The following is a 16,952-nucleotide window of genomic DNA, read 5'->3' as shown; positions in this document are numbered from 1 at the left end:
GGAGAGAAACGGGAAAGCGGAGGGAATTGTTGAGATTAAGTAGGAGACCAAGAGGGACACAGACACGAGAATGGGAGGTATGTTTGGATTAAAAAATGTTTTTAGAAGAAAACAGCAAGGTCGTTAGTGTATTGGGGTTCCGTAATGTTTTCGATTTACTCATTGAAAAAAAAAACAACTTTAGAGACAGCCAAGGTGCATGGGAAGACTACCGTAAGATCTGAATGACCGGAGGGTCACCCCTTTTATATAAGAAGCTTCCCTATCTGCAATTAATTTATATAAAGTTAAGAGACATTTCTGAAAACTGGTCATTTTCTAGATGAAAAACTTCGTGGGACTCACAATTTCCTGAGCAACGTAACCTCGTCTCATCCAAAAGTGTCATAGTTGCCAAAGGTGACAGTGCCAGAATGACTTTTTTTTTTTGATGTGTCCGTTAACCAATATTGTCTATATTGACTTCTCACCATCTTGACCTCAAACAACGTTGCATGAATCCACATCTATAATTACAGAACCCACTCGACTCATCACAATCACAAAACTCGACACATCGAAACAATGCGTCTTCTTTTCTAATTGTTGTATTTCCAAAACCTCAAGTGATCACCCTCTTCCTCACAATAAGTTCATTATCCATTGTTTCTCTCTTTCTCTAATTGCTAGTTTCAAATCGTCGCACTTTCCGTTTGCAGGTGTGAGTATGAAAAGAGATACAAAAAAGAGAGAATGTAATGGTTGTCTATGAACAAAGTTTTTTCGGATAGAAAAACGACACTACTAGCAGATAGGGAGAGAGCATTATTACCATTTCATTGGTGGTCTTTTTCTGTTCTCTCTCGCGGAATAAGGTCATCTAGGGATTAGAAGCAGAGAGAGGGAGAGAAAGGGAGATCATAAAACCTTTTCTTCTCGAATGCAGAAGAAAAAGCATAAATCATGCTCTCTGGTATATAGTTATAATTAGAAATATATGAATAATTACATGGATATGTAGCGAGTTCTGATAGATCAAAGCGTGCCGATTGACATGTCCAATCTAAAGAAACGAGAGAGGATAACACGCTAACGAGATGGAGATTATCCAAAAAAGGAGACAAAGGAAAAAAGAAAGAAGGTTCCGAATAGGTGCTTCTTAGTGTTTGAGCCGATCCATCGAGAAGAGAGTCAACTGAATTGAGTGCATTGGTCTGAATTTTTATAAGACTCGCGAGCTGAAGAAAGCTTTTAAAGAAAGATAATTCTCAACTGGTTTTGAAATTCCCAACTGGTTCTGAAACTCCCAGCTGGCTTTGTTCAACCTGTTCAGATTCAACTTTTCCAAACATTTTCAAACCAAAATATGTCAAATAATGTGGGGATTAGTGCCTAATTATGTGATTGATGATAAACTAACAATTGGAAGTCCCGCAAAGTTGACCTAACCTTATACTTGACTTCTTCTATGCAAATAAAGAAAACTACTGATGTCCAACGCATGCCATCACATTCGAATATCAACCGGAACAGAAAAATGAAGGGATTTAACTCTTGAGGAATAATCGTTTATTTTAAGACAATTCAGAAGTTAAACCATCGGACTGATCACAATGGCTTTGTAGTAGTTCCACAAACGTTGCAGGTTTTGGGGCATTGTCTGAAAATTCATAGCTTTTGTAACTGGAGTGGTACGTTTTCCCTTACTCTGCAATGTTCTCATCATGGCATTGTTGGAAATAGTTTGGACAGAATTGTAGTTTGTCCACGCATTGAAACGGAGTATCAGTCACACAGACACCACAAGTCTTTTGACAACTACTAAAATAAAAAAAACATTGATTAGAATGAGAATATCAAACTGTGCTGTTTAAACTAACCTTTTGACATCACCTTCGTTACAAAAGTTCTTCAATGATGGACAAGTTGGTCTCGTATCTTGACAAGACTCTGATGCAACATACGCCACCAACACCAACGAAAACACAACAAGGTAACGCATCTTCCTATCTGTTCTTAAACTTTTTAGGAAAGTTTATAAACGGAATCATTATCAGTGAATCTGAAAAGATCAAATAACCAACATCTAATTTGGAAGGTTTATGGGGGAGTTTATATATGATATCACTATATTTCATGGACAGTTTCGGTGCAATCTGTTAATGTCACTGACTATCAACGTGTTGATAAACTAAGTGATTTCATGTCGGTGAAAGTTTGATTCCAAACATTTATAGAAATATTTCAAAGATCAGAGAAGGTCTTGTATTTAATCGATAAGGAACCAGAAAGTAGACACAAGGAAAAATTCTTCAATATAAGAGCACCCTCTCCATAAAAGTTCAGTCTTTCTTGTTTTTTCAGGAAGAATTATTCAATTTATGTAGGTAGAGCAGTAAGAATGACCAACTCATAAAGAAGGTCACTTGGAAGTTTTGAGTATCATATCGTAGCCAGTTACAGTAATGTGAAGAGGTCATTTGAAAAGTAAAGAAATAAAAACATCCTGTACAGACCGATACAGTTGTATCCTTCACACGATGAATCATGTAGCAATGTCTTTTTTGTGAACTGCTCATAACGCAAGTTTCCTTGACTCTGTTCATTTACATGCCTGAAACAAGTGTAAAATGATTTCATGTCACGCCGCAAAAGGTGTTCATCTACGAGACTTGCAGATTTGCCGCCAAGTGTGACCTAAGTGGCTCAGTGAATCGAACGGACGGAGAAGGTCGAAGACAATGGACAAACAAATCGGGGCCATGTTTGGAAGTATTTGTACTATCCCCGACTTTCTTCTCCGCCATGCACCTTCCCACCACATTATGCTGTACCTTAAACTCTTTTTCATTCTTTTCATCTTGTTTTTTCTTATTTTATGAGCGAAATTGTAACCAAACATTCAAGACATTGTGTGTAATATTATTTCATCAGATTTTAATCACATTCTCTTTCGAGCAATCTCATACAAATCAGCAAAAAGATCGAGAATGAACGGCGTCATCTCCAGTTCCAGTTTTTGTCTTGAACGTTACTGGTTGCAACCTTTTCCTAAAACCATTTGACACGAGCTTTTGGCTTAGTTTTCAAACGGCGTAAAGTATTCATCGCAGTTATTCTAACTCAGAAAATACCTGCAACATAATTATTTGTTCTCAGAACTGTTCTGCACTTCGAATACAAATCGAGTGTTTCTTTTTTTGAAAAATAGTTCTGAAACCGTAAAATGATTCTGGAGATGTGATAGCTACGGACGCAAGAAACCGTGTTTCTTTTTGTCATATTACCTTGAAGTTTCCTCAGTTACCGATGTTTCCAAATCTAACATTTTCTTGAGTTTTGCTTATTCCTAACCGGATATTTCGCTCTCCTCATCACCCTCAGTCCCTTTTTCTTTCAATCGGTCAGTCTACTTTTCTGTTTTACCTATCACTTCAATCATCCTATTCCCTCTCATCAAACTTTTCTCCTCTCAACACGGCAAATCTGCCTTTCGAAATTTCTTGAATCAAGCGACGCGGAAGCCCCTCCGTCTCGTCAAGTACCTCACTCTCATCCAGAGGTTGCGGCTTTCCCACCGTCCATAAACTGTGCTCATGCGAGCATTTACAAAAGAAATGCTCCAGGAGCCACCTCATTCTTCAATAATAACAAGCAAACAGACATACTCAAACGACCACATATTTGCACCGTCAGGAGGAGACGCGGTTATTAAAATGTTGTAGTCTTCAGTGATGAAATGGAAAAAAAATCAAGGGTAAATCTAGTCGACAAGAACACTTGTCGCCGTCCTTTTCCGCTCTTCTCATGTCATTCCAAACTGCGTCTAATCCGTCGTCATGCACTTGTTCAAAACTTGAGAATAAGTCAACTGTATGGCAGAATGAAAGTGAAGATTTGGCCAATAGTTTTCACTTAATTGGACGTTCTCATTTAGAGGGAACACCTTTTTTCTCTTCTTCTTCTTCATATTTTTCAGATTCATTCCCTCCGATTTTTCTTCCGTTTCGTTGTACATTTTTCTTGCTCTTCGACCTCTTTTCGCCCCGTGTTCTGTGTTTGCGTTCCCGATTATTTTTGATGAATTAACTGAACTATTTGATGAGTTGTGTGGAAAGAATGAGGAGAGAAAAAGAAAAAAGATAGGGAAGAGCAGGAATTGATCATTCGGCTGGTTCCATCGTGTTTTTATGAAAATCTTCAGAAGAACAGCTGATTTCTCTTGTTTCCGGTTGATGACATGATACGTAGATGCAGAAATTGTAGTTACTGAGACTGAACAATCTGAAATGCTTCCAAATAGAAATTTCTAAAAATAAACGTCTCTGTGATGGATAAAATGTGTTTCGATCACAATACGTGTTCACAGAATTCACAGAAAAAACTATGAAGAAAGGATACAATAAAATAGTTTTTCGAAAGAGCATTTTGCAACACGAATCTGGTTTCGAACAATTGAGATAGATCATTTTGAAACAGTGGGAGCCATGATGACAGGTCGGATTTTTAACTTGGAAGATTTCTTTGGAATGTAAAATTTGGATTTTCGGATATCTGTTCGATTGAACTTATTTTTGATTACTACATACCAATGCCTACCGAATAGAAAATCTTTCTTAAAATTCCCCTCTCTAATTTCCTATTTGTTTCCTCAAATTTCATTCGCTTATTAGTAAGAAATCATGCGAAAAAATAAGCGATAAAGTGTTTGAGAAAAACAAACGTCTAGTCGCTTTTCAACACGTTTCCCTTCCTGTCAATGATACCTGAAGTGCAGATAGTCATCTTTTTTCATTTCCGACAACTGAATTGTGATGTCTCTCTTCCGAAATTCATCTGCCCGGTTATCTCGGTCCACATCGGAATTCGACGTACGCCAGCTTCACAGCTTTTTGCAACCGCTTCTTCATCTTCATATTCTTCTTCTTTTTTTCAGGTTTTGACCTTTCTCTACTCTACTTTCCATTTTGATTAATTTCTCTTTTTCCACTCTAATTTTCGTTCATACGACGCGTCGACAGTTACCTTTTAACTCACATTTATCTTTTTTCTTTCCTCATATTCAATTGAATTCGAAACCTCACATTATACCTCCTGGTGAAGAATAGGCAAGGCCGCAAAACTATTTGGGTCACGGCTCTTTTTTTCTTATTCTTCTTCTATTTTCTCTTCTCACTGTAGTTGTTCCCTTCTTCTCCTTTTTTCAATGTTTTTTTTTCTCATTTTTCTGAAAATGTTTTGTTTCTGATTCCCGGATTGTTTCTGTTTCCGTCCTCTCCATGTTCTGATGACGAACAAAAAATGATGCTTCATCTATTGTCTTTTCTTATAACAAAACTTTAAAACATCGAATCGATTTCAGATTTTTTTTGTTTGCTTTTGACCCATCAAGAGAATTCAATCTAATCATCTTCAACGAATTTATTCAAATATAATAGAAATTATTTATTTTTTCGGCTGATCACTGAAACAGAGATGAGCTTTTTATAGAAGAATGCTTTCCAGTCTTGATTATATTCTGTAGATTGAAGTAAGCGTTGCTTATCATTTTGTCTGAAACTGACCACCTCTGACAAGTCAGATCATTAATATGTCTTCTTTAAAAAAGTGCGGTGTAAACAGTGCGGAGGAGTGAATCTCTCATCCCGTACATATGTAAATATGCTTCTTCAGATGCTTCTTTTTCTTCTCCCTCCCCTTTTCGCAATTACCGGTTGCGTTATTTGCGCCTCGAGAAACAGAAAAAATGACTTTTTGCATTTTGCCTCAAATTTTTTCAACTATCTATCTCTTCCTTTGTTTTTTTCTTTCATTTTTGATAAGAAAAAGAAAAAAGACGCGTGGTGATCATTGCTGAGCAGTGGAAAAGGTGTGGGAGGATCTTCTTCTTCAATGAAATTTCTCTAGAACACCTGTTCAGGTCAGGCGTTTTGGTTTTTGATTTCAGAAGAGAAGTCCGATGACGGAGGAAGATATTGTTGTCTCTGATAGGGAGAGAGAGGTTTTGTGACAAGCTCACGCATCTATTTATCTGTTTTCATTTTGAGTTGATCCTATTTCTAGTTCATTTCACTATGTTGACAATAGGTCAAATCACGTTGAAATCAGATACTTTAGCATTTCAATTGATTGAATTTACTGGAATTCGTTTTAAAATCCCTTGAAGTCATCAGACACAAGTTTACAAAAACTTGGTATTGTGGCTGTTTGGAATTAACATAAACTATTATTTCGAAAATGAGCAGATCTCAAACGACTAGTTTTTCACAGCTCGTTTTGAACTCCCTCTAGGAAAACTGGAATGAAAATACGAAATAAAGTATAACGTTTTTGGCTCAGTTGTTACAATTGTGTTCTACGTTCTTATCAGTCTAACTCGTAAGTTGAGCAATACTGAAGGGTAAACCTAAAACAATCTTTAGTATATAACCTCGGTAACTAAGATATCTTATAAATTTGAGAAAATTCGCATTTTCCGAGTAGTTCAGAGAAATCAAGATGAATTGCCCAGTTTCCAGCCCAAGAGATGAAAATGAACAGTTTTGCGAACCGACTGAAAAACGGAACACAACTGCACCTTCTCCCGAGAAGACCAACCTATTTAAGCTCTAAAACTTTCTCATTTCTCGAAAATAGCGACCTAATCTTTTCTTGGGTATTCCCCCAACATACTGTCAAAATGAGTCACTTCACTCCCCTTTTCCACACTCTTTTTCACCCTGATACGTACACATATCGGGCCAGGACGAGGTGTCATTCATACATACCTGTTGACTGATTCATCATTTTTTCGCCCCCTTTTCACTCAGCATCATCATGTAATATTTCTTCTCTTTTTTGTATATATTTTCATTTGGTTCCCTATTTTCGGTAAAAACAATTGAAAGCAGTCAGAGGAACCGGTCGAATTCCGAAAAGAGTCGGTGGCGCCCATCGACATTTATGATAATCTGTTCGCTTTTTTGAGGGTTTTGTTTCCAAATAGATCATTTCATTGAATCAGAGACTGGTCACTTTAAAAGAGAAATAGAGAAGATTACGGTAAAGAGAAGTAATGTGATCCTTTCTCTTCTCTTCAACTCAAGTGCCCTTTCATGCTCTTTCTTCTCTGGCACAACCAGTTGGTTACAGAGGGATCTTCCAGTAAATCGTCTACTCATTGTGATGATCTAATAATGTTGTTTTCTTTTTCTTCTTTTCAATCCGTGCCTCTTCTCTCCTTCTTCTTGATCCCTCCTTCATGAACACATGTTGCCGGCGCGGCTGGCGGGTCGCCTGCTGATAACGGGGCGACTTGGTGTCTTCTTCGAAAGAGGAGGCCCTCTCTACTTTCTATCATTATCATGTTTCTTGTACAATCCCGTATTTATCTCTTTTCCATGTTCATGTGTTCCTATTACGTAACTTCTTATTTCAGATCGTTCCTCTTCGTGTTTTTTGAACGAATCTCCTCTTTCATACATTACTGATCCATTTTGTTTGCTCAAGACGTCGAGAAAAGAAACGGTGAGTTTTTTTCTTGTGCACAAAAAAAGAAACTCTTCGCAAAAAGAAATGTTAGAATATTTCACCATCGAACTGATATGGCAACTCAGTTTTCCCTCTTCTTATTTGTTTTTTTTCCATTCTTTTCCTCTCTTTCTGATAACTTTTAAACCATCAAACAGCTGTGAGAAAGACACGAAAAAACATTGTGGAATCAAAAGAATGTGACATTCGGATACGATTGAAAAGATGAAAGCATCTGGTGTAGATAAGATGAAAAGAGAGGATCAGCTTTACGATGCACCTGGAAATAGTTCTTGAATGTTCTCAATTTTCGTTATTCTTAAATTTAGAAATGCGGTTTGAATTTCTGTTTTTTCGAACTCTTGTAGTTTTATCTGAAAATACTCCAGCTCTCTTTTCTCTTAGCAATTCATTACATCATCATTTTTCGTTGATTTCTTTGTTTCTTTTCAATATGACATAACAATAACTCCGCCCACATTTCAATGAGTCAATTTCCATTCTGATAACAAAAAGCGTCTTCCGTTTATTTCTGATGCGGTCATTGTTTTCTTTTCAATTCATGATTTTTTCGAAACTATTTCGATATACAGTTTCTGAAAATGCCTCCTCTGGTATTCTAGTTCTCTTTCTCACTCTCAATTCTAGTTGTTTGCTCTTCTCGATGTAATCCTGAATAATTTGAATCTGTGTCTCTTCTCCAATCATTGTCTCACACTTCTGACAAGTTCGTTGAAAAATAGAAACTCATTTCCTACTGTACCTTACTTGGTAAACTGTTGACACTGTTTTCCCGCTCTGTTAAAATGTTTCTCCTGGATTTCATTCTAATTGCCATATCTACCTCCTCAATTACCTAACTTTGACACGTGCCAGGTGGATTCATAGGTCGGCGACCTCGTCGGAATTCCGTAATTACTCTTCCTTCTTCTTCTTTCTTCGGAATTATTGCCTCTTCTTCCTGTACCTCTTCATACTTCTATTCCTCCAACCTGCTTTTCATCTCTCCACAAGGACACCATAGGCAAGGAGGAGGAGGACTGCGAAGCCAATTTCGCAATGTTCTTTAATAATAAGAGAGATTTAGTGAGGAAATGAAGGAAATGAGTGAGCGCCCAATGTATGCAAACGCGCATATACAGTCGAGTGGTGTCTTCGGAAAGGCACTGTATTCTCTTCCCTTTTTCTCATTTGCCATTCAAATGGAGACGTCGAAATAAGGAAGAAGCTGAAGACACAGACTGCCCATTCTGTACTTTTCCGGAGGACTGGACAGTAGAAATTATAGACTTTTTCGGGGCGACAAACACCACCTGTTGTATACTGGGAACGGGAAATTTACGATTTTAAATACAAATTACGACACTAAAAGACTTGGATTCAGAAAAGCTTTTGTTGGTGAAGCCATTTCTACAATGAACGCATTCAAAATTCATATGATTTCTAAATCTTTCTTTGTGAATTCATTGGATTCAGTAGTACATGTTCAACCAGTTTTTGAGCTATTCGAGCATTCTAGGTTCGTAGGAAATTAGAAATTCCAGGAGAAAATTCACTGCACTTTTCTGAATAATCGTTATTCGAAGTAGTAGAAAAAATTTCTAAATTCCTATTCCTTTTTTCCTTTTTTCTTTTTTTCCTTTTTCTCAACCTGACATTTTTCTTCATAAGCTGTTCGTAATGCGGCCAGATGGTGCAACAAGTAGAAACATTTCAAACAAATCATTTACCGAAACGAACTGCAACAACGAAAAAAAAGGAAGCGATTTGATGACTGACTTGTCTAGTTTTTGTTGGAGAAAATGGGGTGGAGAGTCTCAATTCAGCTGGCAAACAGTATACTCACCCACCCCAACCACCCGTACAGGAGTACATGTTTGTTCTCCGAACACCGCCTCTGAAAGAGAGAAAAAGGGTCGTGCCACTTGGATAGATTCCTTCCGGGAGACACTTCATTTAAATTACTTTGTTCTTCTTTTCCTCTTTTCTCACGTCAGAAAAGGAGAATAAGGAAGGAAAGAATACAGTGTTTGACACCTTCTTTTGGAATTCTTTTTGTTTCATTCAATTCCTGAAAAACCTTTTGTTAACTGTTCTGATATAATCATTTTTATTGGATTGCTTTTTGTGGCAAGTTTTCAGAAAGTTTTAATAAATAGAAGAATGGAATTGCTTTGAGAAAAAACACTCGTTTTTATTTCTAGAAAGAGCCGGTTGATCAAAAATCACCGATTTGTAAATGTAACACTTTTAAGAACATATTTTACCACTATAATACTATCATTGTTCATTTCGAACTATTGTGCAAAATAAGTTAAACTCCCAGACCACCTTCACTCCTAAATCTATATTCTTAAAAGACACATGCGACTTTTTCGTCTTCAATCAAACTCATATTTACTCTGACCCACTATTTTCTTTTGTATCTAAATCGGTGCTCCAGTCATGCAAAATCTAGATTTTCCACTCTCTATCATTTGTGTGTGGTTAGGTTCAACTCATGGATCTACCAGTTGACGGGCGGTACAAACATACAACGAACACAGTCGATAGTCACTCCGTAAACAAGAGAAAACTTATCACAACTGAACAGTTCGTAGAGATTTCTTCATAACCTTTATTACTTTTATTTCATCTAATTCATCCGGAATCATCGAATTCTTCGGAGTAGCCGAGAATTGATTGAATCCTATCTAAATCTATCTAGGTCTTCTTTTTTTCTTTTTCTCACATTTCTCTCTCCAAAAAACATGTGTCGAAGAAGTAGAAGTTGTGAAAAGGAGGCAAAAGCCAATCTATAAATCAGCGGTATATCACTTTCACTCCACTGCCAGCCGACCGTTGCCTATACCAATTATCAAAGCACTCCCCTTTTCCACCGTCCTTTTTTTCATTAGACACCTCCTATTCCCTTTTTCTCCGAAATGGGAAACGTTTATGACCAGATCGATCATAGTTATTTCTTCTTCTTTGTGACCTGCCTTTCCGGTCACAACTTTCCGGGGTCCTCTCTGGATTTTCTCTTCTGTTTCTTCAATTTTTCACTTTACACTGTTCTCGTCTTCTTTCTGATTCGTTGACTCTCTTTTCTCTTTTCACTCGGCGCCACGAGTGTCTATGAGTGCTCAAGAAGAGAGAAGAAGAGCAACAAGATGAAAAAGAAAAAGATCAGCTCCCGTGAGTAAATCTATCGAATTGAGGAGGGAAAGAAAAGGCTCATCACTTTTGATATTATATCCATTCTTTTATTAAACTACACTCCATTTTTGATCTAATTCCATTCACACATTGTGTACATTTTATTCCTAATTTCAACCTCCCGAAGGAACTAAAGCAAACACATAATAATATGAATACAACACCTTTTTGCTACAAGAAACTTCGTTTTCTTTCTCGCCCTTTTACGAATAAATACCATTCGCAACGTTTATGAAAAGGCCGCCCCACTCAAATTGAGTCACTCAAAACGGAAGGAGACAAAGAGACTTCTGTTACAAGAATGAAGCTTCATGTTCTTTAGTTAAACATTTCAGAATTTAACCTTTCCTGAAACTTCTTCAGGTTGATATATTTCACAGACACTTTACGTTTTCTGATGCCAGTCATGTATCTCCTAAACTAGTTTTTTTGAAACTTATAAATATAACGACACATGAATCTGAAAAATTCGAATAACAAAATAACAAATTATCTTTTAACCTAGTTATATGCTATCAATTTACTTTTTCAATATAAAACCTACTACAGTACTCCTGATGGAACATATCTGGATATTTGTGCTTAACTCGGACAAACAGAATGTTCCTATTCCCGAATTTTTATAATTTTGAAAACATTATCAATCTCAATCAATCTGAAATAAACACCCCCGACCAGTGATTAAACGGTCCATCCCTCCCCTATTGTGTCTTCGTTCCGATATCATCCACACGTTTTTTTCCAAACACTTCTTGTCAGATCTTTATCTGGTATCTTGTTTCAATCAAACTGACCTAGAAAACTATCTGATTCGATATCAACAATTGTGGAATGCTTCTGTATTCCAGCAGTGACAACAGACACAATCAACTTCCATTCCTCCCCTCCTTCGCATCACAGAAATTCCTTCATTGCGCAACTCGTTTGTTTCATTTCTTTTTGCTTCATCTAGTAGTTTTTTTCGTTGATCATGATATGATAGTCAAAGTGTACGCAAGCTTTTCTATGTATGTTACACCATCAACTTTGATTCATTATCAGCGAACGAAGGTCTTATCAACCTCCCGATTGAAGAGGGAAACATGAGGTTAAGACATAAATGAACAGGTTTATTGGGTGGTAATTCATCCAAATAAGTTGTCTGTTTTCCCTCGATTTTCTGAAATCTGGTTATCCAATTAGCTGAGCATGATATGTGTTTTTCTCTTGAAGCTTCACGTTGTAATATTCGAAATATCTGGGTCTCCACTTTCCTCTCGATATTTTCTCGTTTCAAAATGAAAATCAATTCTGTTTTGCTTTCATGATCCATCATAATTTTTTCTCTTTTTCCAGGAGCTTCGATCGATTGGCCGGGAGCCGACGAGCCAAGAAATCGATTAGAGAATCATGTTTTCAGGACACCCCATTCTTGATGTAAGTTGTTTGGAAGTTTTGAAATAAAGTTCGAAAAGAAACGATGCCCTTTAATGAAGAATTCAGTAATAAGAGATTCTACAGTTCATAAACCTTTAAAAAAAACGAAAGATGAAAAAAAGTTTCCTGGTGAAGTTTTATCTTGATTTCTGAATTTTTTGGTTAATTCTACTGGATGAAAAATTGCTTAGTAGTAAAATTGCCTATGATTATACAGAATATAGATCATCTGTGTCCCGAATTTCAATACTTCTTCATGATTTATAGCCAATGATTATAATTTTTCAGGAAATCAAGAAGGGGTTCAAACTTCGGCCAACCAAAACAGTCGACAAATCAAAACCGATTATTTATGCGGAAGGAGAGGATGAAAATGAGGTTGCTGTCACGAAAAGGGCACCTGCATCCGGGATTCTTCCACCAGGACAAGCGATTCCAAAACCATCTTTCATCCCTCCTCCGATTCCAAATGGTTTCATCCCTCCATCATTTGAAGGTGGAATTCCACCCCCACCTCCAATGTTTTCTGGAGGAATCCCCCCGCCACCACCTATGATGGGCGGAATTCCACCACCTCCTCCGATGTTTGGAGCTCCTCCACCACCTCCACCACCATCTGGATTAGGTGTTGCTCCACAACCACCAAGACCAAAGACTCCTGTCAACCCAGCATTATCTAAATTGGGAGGAAAAACGCCAGGAACTGTGGATCGAGGAGAGTTTTTAAAAGGAATTCAAGGAGGATTCAAATTGAAGAAAGCTGTTACAAATGATAAATCGGGACTGATTGTTGATGAAGAAATGAGAGAAAAGAGTGTGACTATTGTTGAGGCTGCGCCTTCTTCGTAAGTTTTTTTCTTTTGAAAATGCACACGAATTTCCGTGGAATGAAATGGTTATTGTAGGAGATAACAATATTTGAAGAAAAAAGAATCAGATCAGTCTTCCTGATCTTCTATTAGGTTGTCCCATAAGTTTTCGAACATTATTGAAATCAAATTTATTCAAAGCCAGTATATTACAAAAATCAAACATAGTGACCACCTTTATCCACGACTGTTTGCCATTTACTAGGTAGAGATTCAATACCTTTCCGCCAAAACTCGGGCTGCTTCGAGTCAAAATACTTCTTCAACCATTTCTTGACCTCTGACTTTGTTTTGAAGTCCTGGCCTTCAAGGGATCGATGCATGTCGCTGAACAGATGGTAATCCGAAGGAGCGAGGTCTGGGCTGTACGGAGGGTGAGCAAGGACTGTCTAGTGGAATGTAGCCAGGAGAGACTTGATCGTCTTTGTGGTGTGTGATCTTGCGTTGTCCCGGAGGTAGTGGACTCTGTGACCGTGTAGAAGGGAGGTTTTCAGTTTGGACTTCACCTTTTGTAATTGAGAAGAATAGTAGTCGGCGGTGATAGTTTTTCCCTCCGGAAGCAGTTCCCAATAAAGCACTCCATGAACAGATCACCAAACGAAGAGCACTATTTTCTTAGGGTGTAACTCCTGTTTGACGACATCCTCTGGCTGTTTATCAGCATCAACCCACTGGGCTCTCCTGTGGTGGTTTTCGTATAAGACCCGTTTCTCGTCCGACGTAACCAAATGATTCAGTCAGTTGAAATTAAGATGGAGGGTTAGAAGTTGCAGTGACATGTCCACTTGGCTCTCAAGGTCAAAGTAAGACAATTTGTGTGGTATCCATCTTCCCATTTTTTTAACTTGACAAGAGCTCCCAGTCCTCTTTCTACCGCAGAGTGAGTAGAGCCCATTACTGTTCCCAGTTCACGAATGGATTGAAATGGGTCACTTTCCACTACCACCCGTAACTTGTCAATGTCGAACTCCACTGGTCTTCCAGAACGTGCTTCTTCGCCCAAAGAAAAATCATTATTTTTGAAACGATGGACCCAACGGCTAATTGTCTGCCGTTGAGGGGTATTATCATTTTAAACTTCAACCATACGTTCTTCAATCTCAGTGATTTTGGAGTTAGATAGAAACAAAAATAAAATGACATGACGAATTTGAAGTCGGTCGGGGACAAAGATTGGTGCCGCGTTCATTGAGAGGAGGCAGCCAGAAGAAATGAATGTTACTGTCAATACACCCGACGTCTTATATAATGGAAAACATGCACTATTTGGTTTAATTCTTGCTCTCTGTCTTATAGCAAAATAACAAAACAATGTTCGAAAACTTTTGGGACAACCTAATATTTATTGAATTCCTTTGCAGATATATAGCACCGGAACGAAGCCCCGCACGCCCGCATTCATCTCTCGGTTTTGGTTCAGAAGATAATCGATTTAGGACTCCCGAACCACGAGACGATTCACCTGAACAGCGTCTTGGACAAAGACGGCCGATTGTAATGAGACAGAAAGGAGCTCCGCCCCCACCACCACCTGAGTTTGGTTTCGATTCGGAAAAGCAGAAAGTAACCTCCGAAGACATCGAAAAAGAAATCAAAAAAGGATCGGTGGCATCGAAAATGGCTGCGTTGATGGGAAATATGGGATATTCAGCTGGTGAGCATTCAGTTTTTAAAACTATCCCGGCTTTAATAACATCTGAATTTTTATGGTCTTGTTTCAGAGAAATGCGAACAGATTGGAACTGGAACTCTGCCACGAGCAGCATTCAGAAGAAGTCCGTTGAGAAGTTCAATGATGTCATCATCTTCAGAAGTAAATAACAATCATGACAACGATACTCCAAAACCAAAACCTGTATCAAAGTGGCACGTTGACACCAATTATGGATTAAAGTCTGCGTCGAGATGTAAGATTTTGATATTATTGTTTCAGATGTTATTTAGATTTTTCAGCAAATGTACCAATTGAAAAAGAAGAACGTGCATCATCTGTAATGAGAGATCGAAGCTCCTCTTGGTTGGATTTAACGAGGCCAGCGACAGTGGAAAGGGCGAGAACTCAATCGCCAATTCCATTGTGTGAACGATTAGAATTAGATGATATGGACTTTGACCAGGTATTCAGATGTTTCTTTGTTTTCCGTTTCCAAATAATGATTATATTAGCTCGTTGATGAAGTGGTAGCTCAAGAAGCAGCGAAAGCAGCTCGTGGTATGGCTACTGAGAAGCCGCCATCTCTTGAAAAGAAAAAAACAACAACAACGGCGAAAAAGAAATCAAAACAACTACCGGAACCAATTAGTGTGACGACTGATTTCTGTACAACGGGAGCCAGAAGACCATCAACAACTCCACAAATTCAAGAGACACCACCAACACCTGCACAAAAGAAAACATATGGATATGCATCAACAACTACAGTACCAACTAATAATTCAAAAGGAACTAATACTTGGAGGTAAGATTTTAATTTGTTTTGATTTTTCTCTTTGACTTGATTTTTCTCTTTGACTGAAACATTCTCGAATTTCGAAGATTGTCGGAAAATTGTTAAGCCATCCTGTTTTTCGAAAATTTCGAGAACAAAACACTTAAAAAAACGTCCCGAATCGACCTAGTTTTCTTTCATTTTTGTGATTTCAATCTCTTCATGGCTGGTCTATTTTCATTCACATTTCCATTTTCCAGATCTACAAGTCCATCAGCTGTGGAACAATCTGGAGGAATGTCTCCAATTTCATCCATGTCTTCAGCCTCAGCTCCGTCTCCATCATCCCTCTCAGCTGGCTCTGTTTCCCCAGATTCAACGCCAAAGAAGAGAATCGGAGCGAATCCAAATTTCGAGAAGGTAAGTGTTTTTTTGGTAACAATTTCATGACAACCTCATAGCTTTGATGTGACTCTAATGTCCAGCTAACTTCTGAAATACGTTTCATGATCACTACCGACTCCTCTACGCTTACAAAATTAGTTGACTAGCCAGTTTTCAACATCCTCTGTTTTCAGGCAAAGGAGAAATGGGGTGCCGTTCCAAAAGCGGACGACTCACCACCTCTATCTCGTGGATATTTGATGCGTGAGAGTAAAACACCGACACGCGAAGAAACGACTCCCGTTCGAGAAAAGACTCCAGTGAAGACAGAGGAACCGAAGAGCAAAAAGGTGACTTCAACATCTTCTGCATTGAACAAAACAAAGGAAAAAGAGAAGAGCCCACCGTGCTTCGCGGTGACCGCTGCCGAAGCAAAGGGCGCGGCGGCGGTTGCGAAAGAAAAGGGTCGAAAGAAGTCACTGAAGACAACGACAACAACCCCTTCTGTTCCCACACCCATCACTACTTCCACAACCACAGCAACTAACAAACCTACTAGCACTTCCTCTACCAAACCAAATTCCTCATCCACTGAGCACTCCCCATCCCCGAATGCAACGCCATCTCAAAAAAGAGATAGTATCGGTACTACTGATGTTAAGAAGAAAACGCCATATGGACAGCCAACAACGGGAACAGTTGCTGATCGTGCCAGTCGATTCAAACAACAATTACAAGCCGATGAAGATAAAGGAAAGAAACCGTGGCAGGTAAATATCTATTGTGGGGAAGGCCAGAAGGTTCAGATGTCCTTATATCTCAGTTGGTAGGTATTTCAAGGAGTCATAGCACCATATGACGTCATTTCAGTAAAAATGACCAGTAGACCATTACCACGTCATCTAAACCTTCTTTCCTTACCTCTTCACCCAGAAAACCCACTCAAAGGTTGATGGACAGATGTATACAATTGTTGGGTTGGCGTATAGAACAAACGAGAAAGAAATGTCCATCCACCTTTGTAGAACATGCTTTATCATCCTTCACCACCACTCAAAACACTTTATGTTCATTTAGAAGGGAGATACTAAGAACTACTGATCCACGTACCAACCGTCGCATCATCCCCGGGATAAAGGTACCTAGAATGCGGGTGGCTACTGTTCTC

The 16,952-nt window shown here is 38.4% G+C and overlaps 2 protein-coding genes across 2 annotated transcripts; one reads left to right on the top strand and one right to left on the bottom strand.

Annotated features, from left to right (window-relative positions):
- Positions 1-1,587: 1,587 nt before the first annotated feature.
- GCK72_005659 (uncharacterized protein) lies at positions 1,588-1,981 on the bottom strand (the record flags this gene model as incomplete). Its single annotated transcript, XM_003117140.2, has 3 exons — positions 1,588-1,639; positions 1,687-1,800; positions 1,860-1,981. 3 exons carry the CDS (start codon positions 1,979-1,981, stop codon positions 1,588-1,590), a joined length of 288 nt encoding a protein of 95 aa, XP_003117188.2.
- Positions 1,982-12,075: 10,094 nt separating this feature from the next.
- On the top strand, positions 12,076-16,885 carry GCK72_005658 (uncharacterized protein; the record flags this gene model as incomplete). Its single annotated transcript, XM_053725275.1, has 9 exons — positions 12,076-12,102; positions 12,391-12,947; positions 14,333-14,625; positions 14,693-14,878; positions 14,925-15,088; positions 15,138-15,430; positions 15,661-15,820; positions 15,979-16,554; positions 16,862-16,885. 9 exons carry the CDS (start codon positions 12,076-12,078, stop codon positions 16,883-16,885), a joined length of 2,280 nt encoding a protein of 759 aa, XP_053589469.1.
- Positions 16,886-16,952: the final 67 nt, after the last annotated feature.

The sequence above is a fragment of the Caenorhabditis remanei genome, chromosome II (genome assembly GCF_010183535.1).
Source record: "Caenorhabditis remanei strain PX506 chromosome II, whole genome shotgun sequence".
Classification (NCBI taxonomy): domain Eukaryota; kingdom Metazoa; phylum Nematoda; class Chromadorea; order Rhabditida; family Rhabditidae; genus Caenorhabditis; species Caenorhabditis remanei.
The sequence above is the reverse complement of the archived record's forward strand: the minus strand, read 5'-3'. Positions and strand labels throughout refer to the sequence as shown.